The 10,062-nt window shown below is 42.8% G+C and overlaps 1 protein-coding gene across 1 annotated transcript in view; it reads right to left on the reverse strand.

Annotated features, from left to right (window-relative positions):
• Positions 1-9,440, reverse strand: part of LOC105937602 (PRKC, apoptosis, WT1, regulator) — an 81,874-nt gene extending 72,434 nt beyond the window's left edge. The window contains 4 exon segments of the mRNA XM_012878991.3: positions 8,392-8,670; positions 8,672-9,045; positions 9,135-9,179; positions 9,293-9,440. Coding sequence (XP_012734445.2) covers positions 8,392-8,670; positions 8,672-8,926 — 534 coding nt within the window. The 5' untranslated portion in view covers positions 8,927-9,045; positions 9,135-9,179; positions 9,293-9,440.
• Positions 9,441-10,062: the final 622 nt, after the last annotated feature.

Genomic DNA, 10,062 nt, shown 5'->3' on the forward strand with positions numbered 1-10,062 from the left:
TCGCCCAGGTGGGTGGGATCTGTGGCGATATGTCTGGCCTTTTTCTGGACTTGTGTAGCATAAACCTTGTCCAGATCTTGTAGCCAACATCCATCAAACCCCTGTGCCGTCCTCACCACTTTCCTGTGCCGTGCGGCTCCCATACCACACTGTTATGCTGACGCACAAAATGCTTTCTATTGTAGCGCTATAAACATTTATTAACAGCCAAGTAGAAAGTTTCAGTTTCCTGAGGGAGACCAGCCGTTGTTGGGCCTTCTTCACCAGGTGGGAGGTGTTCAGAGTCCAGGAGAGGTAAAAGGAGATGTGAATGCCCAGGAACTTTATGACTGTCCACACGCTCCACCACCTCCCCATGTGTGCAGGGAGGAGCGTGTTCTGTCTTCCCGGACCTCCTGTAGTCCACAATGACTTCCCAGATGTGAGATCAACTTCAAAGACAAATGAAGTGCAGGCACAGTTCATGCTTTCCATTTACCGCAGAAGGGAAAACATGATCTATTCTCTACTTTAAATGGGTGTGCCACACATTTAATGAGATGCAAAACAACAGACATCCAAATAAAAAGCTTATTATTGCAGCCACATTGGAAATGAGAGTTTGAGTTGGCGAGAAAATTGCTAATTTCTTCATTCATTTTAGAATTCATTCAGAATTTCAACATGGGTGAAAGTCGTTTATAGGTCTGCAATGATTGTGTACATAATAATAAAGGTGCTCACTGGAGAGCTCGTCATTATTATGGCTCATTAGGCACCATCCAAGTTGTGGGTTTTCTTCAACAGACAACACAGAAGTTGGATGCTATAGTAGCAGGTGGGTTGAATGTGCAACCAGATTCATTTCTGTATTTAAAAGAAAAACACACGGCATGACAATTTACATTTACTACAAATAAAAATCACTTCAAACCACAGTACGTGCATCAATAAGATATTTTGGGAACAACCTCTGCAGTTCAAAGGTATTATTTTAATCAATAGTGATAAAGTTCAGGGGGATGCCTGCAGTGAGGGCAACTTTTCTCAAGCTGCTAACATGAACAGCAGCCATAGCATGAAGTCGTCACAAATTGTTTGGGCAACAATTGACAAAAGTTGGAAACTTCATTTTAGGGCAACTTATCTCTATTCTTGTAAGATAACACCAATTGGATTATTTTCTAATGCAATAAAATATTCTGATTGAGAATAGATTTTCAGTTGGATTCAGATTGTTGATCCGTCTGTCAGAAAGGCCTAAATCTGGTGATTTTCTTGATCAGAACACAGACCATAACTAAAGCACCACCAGGTCATGCTAAGAAAGAAAAAAACACTCATCAATGAGGAAATTGAGAAGAATTAAAAAAATAACTTATTTTGTCAGCAATCATAAGTTTTTTTTTTAAATAAGTCAAGTAAAGCAAAAAGATGCTAAGAGCTTATTAAAAAAAAAAAGGAAACTGCTTTTTTAATATGTGTCTAAGGTTCATTCAGGCAGCTAAATTAAACAAGACCTTCACCAGATAACATGAAGGCTCAGTGGAGCACAGCAAAGTTGCTCTGTTTTATCATTCTGAGCTTATAGGACATGCTGAATTTGGCAATGTTAATCTCTTAAAATTATTACAGTAAAGATGTATTTTTTTAGTGAATAAACACATTTAACGCTGTTTTGACAATGCTGGCTTCACCAACCAGGCTAAACAGAAATAAGATGAATGTCATCTCTGTAGTCAATAATATTTTTTAACAATCTAATCCTGTTTTAGTGCCTACTCTCTTACATGGGCAGCTTCCCATCCCTTCTGTGCTGAATATAAACAATTACTGACTTCTCACTGTGGTAATGCAAGAAAAAAGGGTTCTACTTCAGTACTCAAATGGTGGAGTATCAGGTAGAGTTGAAATTTGGAGCAGAAGAATTTTCTGAGTTTACAGAAGTCTGTAAGTTTGAATAAGCTCCCATCTTGTCCCCCACAACCTCCAACCAGAGTATTAACTCTCAGAGCATGTGCTGGAGTAAAAAACTGTTTAACTCATCAGTGAACATCCAGGAGTGGAGGTGCTGCCAGCCGCTCCCCTGCAGCAGCTTCAACCTCCTAAAGCTCGTGAAAATCAACACAGTGAGCAACAGGAAACGTGCTTTCATCAAAGACCAAAGTCTCTTCAAATAAGAACTTAACATTCCAAAAATATTCTCTCTCCTAAGCGTTCCTGCGTTGCATAAGCTCTTCTTAACAAGGTCAGGGGTCAGCCCCAGCGACAGTGCCCTCCGGGCCGAGGTTATGAGTGAGCAGCACCGTCCATAAGTGTCTTTCTTTCAACCGAGTACGGAGCTTTTAACATGCCATTATGGCCTCAGCAGTCAGAAGATTGGGTTCCCTGGATGCTCTGAAACCCCTCTCTGCACCTTTTATTCTGCACAAAACGAGCAGGGAAGATAATCCCAGCCAACTCCTTTCACACCTGTCCACTCATATTTACTTCACAAAGGGGGGCTTGTGTGAGGGGAGTCCTCATTTGCATGGTTTGCTTCTTCTTACAGGAAAAAAAAGGAAGAGAAATGGAAGAATATGGATCACAGCATCAACAGTAAGAGTTTCATGGTTTTGCCTGATTTATAGATGTGTTCATTGAAGGTTAGGCTGACATTTTCACATCAGTAGTTATAGATTCATTCTGCTAATAACAGAAGAAACACTTGATAAATTAGAAAAAAAATTTGCTCCTTAATCGTTAGTTCTTTACCCTCATGTACTGGGAAAGTTTGCTCCTATCTCTTTAGTTCCTGCAGCGGTGATGTGACCATCCGAAAATAATTAAACAAGAGTGGGAGAGGGGCTTAATTATCAGAATGACTCATATAATTGTGAAGCACCAGATCCATCATGCCTCAGTTGGGATTTCGAGTGAGGTTCAAGGAAAAAGGGCAATATTGAAGAAAGTTCTGTTAGAAGCCTTTTTACCAAGCAAGTATGTGCTGATTGATGTCACTTGGGAAAAACTAACCACCTCAAAGTGGATAAAAGTGCATAAAGTGAGCTGGATTCATCTTTTGACAGCCAAAAAGGGGTCTCTGATGACTTAGAGCTAGATTGACATGTTTTTCATTTATTTGTTTCATCCTTTCAAATCAGCTGTTATTGTTGAAGTCATAAAAATTCCCGTCACTTTATTATTAGATATACGTGTCAACTCAATGCATTAAGGCATCTAAACGTGGTGAAGACTGACAGAAGTTTAAGATTAGCATCAGAATGGGGAAGAAAGGGGCTCAACGTCACTTTGAGCGTAGCTTGGTTGTTGTAGGTGCCACATGGCTACTTCCAGCAAAACTATGCACCATGCCACAGCTCAAATCACCCCAAACTGTTTTATTTTCTTCATTTTTAACATGATATTATACTTCAAAAGCCTCCACAGGCACCTGTGCCCGAATTCACAAAATCCTATGACAAAAAGTAGCTCTTAGTGACGTTATTTTAGGAAAAAAAACTTCTAGATTTAGATTTTTCTGAGAATTTTACTCTGGTAGAATAAACGTCATTCACAAAGACTCTTAGGCCTTAAAAGAGCTCCTAAAATGACAAAATGTTAGGGACAGTGAGGAGGACTTTTAGCGAGCCTAAGGAGGGTCTTAAGCAGGAAGATGGTGGAAACAAAGCTGATTGGCTGATCCACCACCTGAACAGTGGAGGAAATAAGCACATATTCTATTACAATCATACAATTATTAATATTTAGATAATATAAACTTTATCATCCCCATAGGGGGAAATAAAATAGTTACAGCGGCCCGGCTCTGGCAGCGTAATTTTGAGGATAAATAACAGGAAAAATACTGAATCGTTACGAATAAATATTGGAGAAACGTACAAAGAATATAGCACAGAGGGATTTTTACATTTAGAGAATTCTCTTCATAATAAACATTTTAGAAGAAATGGAGAAAGGTCCAGGGTTTCCCCCAGCGTATTAGAAGCCCGGTGGGGCGCCGGGCTTTACTTGCGCCCCCCGTCGTTTGATTATTTGAAATGCCTCGATGTTTCAGAGCGTCATTAAAGTTCCCGCTTGGGAGAAAACCTCTCAGGCGGGTAAATAAGCTAACGCGCCAGCTGTTATTATACGTTCACGCCGCGCCTCTCCTTCGAGCTGCGTGACACAGCTCTCCTCACGCTTCCTCGTTCCACAACCAGCCGCTTTATACCAGCAGGCAATCAGACTAAAATGCTGACAATATCAAATAGATGAAGCAGTAAAACGGCCAGTATGGCGAGTAAACATAAGCAAATCAAAATGAGGATGTAAAGAAAGTGCGTTCAAACATTCTGATGCAGTGAGAAATATTTCATTTTTAAGTTTCATCATCATGACACATTTCATAATCCAGTCTAATAGGTTACTTCCTCTCCTTTAAATACTAGAAGGACATTTGTTTTTTTGGCACCATCAACCAATCACAGCTCTTAAAAGGCAGCGTCACACCTAGCAACAGGTTCTCCTCAGCAGGAATTTTTAGGCTGAGACACAAGCTCTCTGAGAGGACTCTGAGAATCGTTGTGCATACGGGCGCTGATCTCTATCTGCTTGAGCTCTTATGCAATGTGGTGGAACAGGACATTCGCACCAGAGATGTGCGGACGGCAAACCTGTGTTAACCGCGTGATGCATTCACGTCAAAACAGATCAAATTCTTTGGAATATTTCCAACACCTTTTTCAATCTACGCCATAAGGAACTCAAGAGTCCTGCAGGGAAAAGGGTGTCCATCCTGGTACCAGCATGGTGTACCTATTAAAGTGGCTGTCGAGGGTAAATGTGGGTCTTCTTCCCTTCTGTGGCATCAGTAGTGTCATATTGCAGGCATATATTTTCACAGCAAGAAAATAAAATAAAAAAAGTTTTCGGAGCAGACCTGAAGGAGGCGCTGCGGCCTTGAGACAACTTCTGCGAATCCATTCTTACCCGGAAAAAGTCACAGCTGAGCTGCAGTTTGCACTCATAGATGCAGAACGTAAACTCCCTGGATTTACCGGTGTAGCCGGATAGTGCATGATATCTAGAAAGTCTCGGGTATGCAAGTGATGTATGAATAAGCACTTTTAGTAGTTTCTATTTATAAATCTCCCCCGATGTTTTTTTTTTTTCGTATAGAGTTTGCTTCTGTTAGGACAACTACATTTGAGAAATCACAACAACAAAGACCATAATGCTTCACCTTTAGTACATAGTTGATACCTTTAAGTGTTTAATAGGGAGAAAATCTAATTTGCAGTTTCCCCCCACCCCCCATCTTGCTGTTTAAAAAAAAATTATCAAGATCAACACCATGGGAAGCTTTCTTGTGTCACCTGAGACACGGCCGCCCAACGCTGGGCTCACGTGGATTATGGTACAGAACCAGTTTCAGCACCGCAAGGAACCTAAATCATTAAAATTCTGTGTGTACACTCGCATTTAACCTCACATGAATATTCTGCAAGAAGGAAGTTTGACCGGATCCCACAGAGATCCCAATGAAGCTCCCAGATTTTACACCCAAACAGGAAACGGCGGGCGCTAGACAGGATAAAGTTTGGGTGAATTTCAGAATAAAATAAAACTGTAAACAAAATGGAAACGCAGAAACAAGTGGAAAGAAAGGATGAAATAGCATATTTATCCGAAGGAATAATGAGTTTTGCCCTAGAAAACAAAAAACATGTTGTCTGTTCTCGCCAGTCCCATTTCCACAGCTGGCTGCTGCTTCCCTAGAAGATGTGAGAGTGGAGGTTTGCAGCAAACTGGAAACTAGCTTTCAACGGTTTGTTGTCTGGTGGTTGGCATGTCAGATACTGTAAACCCCCCCCCCCCCCCCCCCCCCTCATTTCCTCTGATGGAGTTTGGGGTGGGGGCTGTCTACCGGTCAATGCTCAGACCATCAGCTGCATCAAGGTGGTCTGCATGGCTGTCCGCACAGAGGGAATCCTCTTCTCTAAATAACGCACAAGAAAGCCTGCAAGACAAGCATGTCTGAAGATGGATCAGTGGAACCATGTCCTGTGGTCTGATGAAACCAAGGCAAACGTATTTGGTTCAGATGGCGTTAAGTGTTTGCCATGGCAAACAGGTGGAGCGTAAAAAGTCAGGTGTGTCTTGTGTCAAGCATGGTGGTGGGAGGGTCATGAAGTGGGGAGCTGCAGTTCACAGAGGGAACCATGAACGCCGACACGTACCTTTACGTACTAAAGCAGAACGCGATCCCCTCCCTTCAGAACAACCCAAATGGCTGCTTCTCAAACTTTTAGCATCCGACGCACAAAATAACCCTGGCAGAAAAAACTGACCTGGTGGTGGCTGCAAACAGGAGTCGCTAATAAGACATTATTCAACAAAGGTGTATTTTATCCACTTACTACACCTTGAAAAAAATATTACAATTGTTTTCAAATCTGATTTTTTGTAAATATTATGTCAAGTGCTCCCGTATGGCTCCCAAACTTTAGGAACCACCAGTCTCAGATGCGTTTGCTGCAGGCCAGCCTTCAGAAAGGTTTGCTCAACACTGCTGAGAGCCTAATAACAGGATGTGGAGAACCAGCTGACAAACTGGTCAATCTCCCAAGATTTGGTGCCCAGAAGGCACCGGGGCGTTGGGCGGCTTGTAAATCTGAGAACAAATGGAAAATGGGGAGGTTATGGGCACAGACTTCCAGCATTTCAGCATAATTTAAGTGGTTTTGGAGTACATAATCACAGTGGGGGCCCTCACTGGGTTGACTGGCACGGCTCCATATCAGAGTTCCTGCATGTGCCTGAACCACAGGAATTAGGCAAGGAGTGTGACATGATTTAAATTCAAAAACAATGAATGTGAAACCACCACCTTCAAACACACACAGACATATACCCCCCCCCCCCCCTCCTCTCCTTCCCTCCCAGAGCTGCTTTCTTTTCTCCTCGCTACAGAGGCTCGATTAAACCAGACACATGTATGAGAGGAATTTGGAGACTTCTGAGGGAAAACAAGAGCTGGTCTTTGCTTCAAATCATTTATGGAAGTGTTACGCACACGCCGACCCCAAGGGACTCACATTTTAAGTAACACTTCTCCAAAAAACAGTCCCACGCTGCTGTATGACACATGAAAAAAGTTAAACATATAAAAGTAAAAAAAAAAAAGGAAACGCAGTTTTTGAAACATCCATTTCAAGGCCAAACGTGCTGAAAATGTGACTCCTGACTCCCCCGAGTCCTCATTAAGATGCCAAGATTACATTAAAATACTTGCCACACACACACACGTCCATGTATTTAAAAAAAAAAAAAAAAAAAAAAAAAAAGGTTAAAATAATGTATATTTGCATTTACTTATCTTGACCTAAAACTTTTAGAGCCCAGTGCTCATGACTTCTTACTATTTTGGACAACACGTGGCACAAATTAAGCAACTTACACACGTTACAGTACCTTGAGATCGCATTCCACATTTTTTAAAATCACATTACAACCACAAACCTGAGAGCATTTTATTCTGCGAGACAAGCACAAGTCAAAAATTATGCTGTGCAAATTTAAATCTGAAAGATAGCGCAAGCATGAATATTCGACCCCTGTGAAGGAAAACTTTCTTGCAATACCCTTCATTACAGTTAAAGCTGTAGGACTTTAGGGTCAGGTCTCTCCAGCAGTTTGGCACATTTGGTTAAACTTAAAATGTTGCCCATTCATCGCAAAAATAAATAAATAATAAAAAATAAATAAACAAAAACGGATCAGTGAGACTAATCATTCGGCTCCACTCACTTGGGTTTAGTTCTGCATGCTTTGTTCAAAGCCAGTTCATTGTAGCCACACATGTATGTCGGCTAAAGAGGCAAGGCAATCATTTTACGTCACATACGCTGAAGCGGAAACCTTTCAGACCAACGCTGAAGAATCCCCGGCCCATAACTTTACAAAACTAACCATGGCTTTCATCCTGTCATCAAACCATACACAGGCTTTGGTCTATTAGGTGACCTGTAAAGACAAACCGGTGGATTGGATTTTTTCAGGGGTTTCAGGATAAAAAAGGGGCTTAAAACAAATGTACGCCGCACTTATAAGATTAAGATCTTGAAGACTTTAAGATCCTTAACTTTTAAAACATCATGCATCCGTTCTAATAACACGTTGTTCTGAAGTTGGATAATTATTCAAAGTATTGTGTTAAAGTGTAACGGTTGGTTCTTAAAGTGCCATTAGTGTTGTTGTCGGTGTTACACCTAGTGGCAACAACAACAATAACATATGTTAGACTTAGTTACTTTCGTCCCAACTTTCTCATTTTCCAAAAGTAAGACAAATGAGAGCCCAGATCACAAAGATGCGTCGCTTGGGTGCCGTGGAACCAAGTGGAACCGAGTGGAAATGTGTCCCACTCACCTCATTGGACGGTATGCTGACAACACCTGTTGATCTCCTCTTTTCCCTCAGCTTCCTCTTCTCGATCTGTCCTTTCCCCTTCCTTGCGCTCGGCCCGGGGTTCTTCTTCTCCTTCCCTTTGCTGGGCGATGGAGACGGGCTGTCCTTGTCGCTGTCGTTGCACGCCATCATCGCGCTGGAGTCCGGCGAAGCGCACCGGGCTTTCTCCGTCTGAGGCGGGGCCGTCTTCAGGTTGCTCCCCTGGGCGGCAGGGGTGGAGGCTGCGGGCGCGGCCGGGTGGGTGCGCCTCTTCCTCGGCTCTGCTCAGCGCGCCGCCGGACGGGGACCGAGCCACCGCGGAGGAAGAGGAGGAGGAGGTGCGGCAGTTCCCAGCGGAGGCGCTTCGGTCCGGGTTGCCGCTGCTGCTGGGGTTCAGGGGGACACCGGAGGCTGCCGCAATGTCCCCCAGCATTTTGGCCCTCATTTTCTCCCGTTTCGCCTTCCACTCCTCCAAAAAGTCCGTGGCTGCGTTTGACTTGAACCCGCCTGTAGCCATGATCCCTTCTCTGCTTGGAAAGCGGCTGAAAGTTGACTTGAAGTTGAAATTAGTGCAAACTTCCAGGTCTGGGCAGCCCTCCTAATGAAACCGCATTCCTCGAGCGATTAACTCTGGAGCTGTTGACAGGTTGGAGGAAAAATAAAATCAGTCTCGCTGAAAACAAGAGTTTAAGTGTTTTGTTTTTTTATAGGCGTTTATAACTAACCAAAAATGTTTGTCTCGCGCACACGCTTTTGAAGAACGCGCTTCACTTCAAAGACAAAAAAAAGTTACTTTTAGACTTATTAAGTGTTTCTGTTTCAGCTCATCTCTGTTAGACGCCACATGTTAGACAGAAGAGAAAAGTGAAAGAAAGAGACTCACCTGTCGAGCTGCTTCTCTCGCCAAACTGCTCGCCTCGGTCCCACCAGGTGTGACGGCGCTCGGCTCAGATCGGCGACGCCGCAGTGCAGCGCTGGGAGACGCTGCAGGCACGCACCGCGAGCGCAAGCGGCAGCAGCGGCGGCCGCGGCACTTCCGGTGTTGTGGCGAAAAACGTCGCCGTGTTATTCAGCAGCGGGTTGGGCGAGAACGCGCACGTAAAGGGGGTTCGACTTTTACGTCAAGCACACGGGTTTCATACATACTTTTCCCGTACCGTTTATTCCGCTGCAAATAAGAGAACAGGAATAAAGTCTAGACCGGGTTTACATTTAGCGCAGCTTCGTCTCACCTTGTCGTCACCTGCACACGAGATTTGATGCAAATCCCTCCAAAAAATAACAAGAACAGCTATACATTTTCTCCCATGATAAATAAATACTGCTGCTTTCATTTTACACTTAAAAGCATCAAAGCCACCAGACTGCATTCAGCTGCAACAAAATCTACGTTTTATTGGGATTTATCTTTGATGCCCCAATTTAAAGTAATACAGCTTTTTTTGAAGTAAACGTAAAAAAAATTATACAGAAAGTTTTTGAAATGTACAAAAATAATTGTTTCACCCCTCTTTAAGCTGATACCCATCGATACCCTCTGAAAGTACCTAGTCAATAGACCGGACTCATGTTTAATTTAATCATGATAAATAGAGCCGTTAAGTGAAAGCATTAGACGGTAAATGGATTTAGATAAAGATAAAAAAAATAAAC

Source organism: Fundulus heteroclitus, unplaced genomic scaffold (genome assembly GCF_011125445.2).
Source record: "Fundulus heteroclitus isolate FHET01 unplaced genomic scaffold, MU-UCD_Fhet_4.1 scaffold_164, whole genome shotgun sequence".
Lineage (NCBI taxonomy): Eukaryota > Metazoa > Chordata > Actinopteri > Cyprinodontiformes > Fundulidae > Fundulus > Fundulus heteroclitus.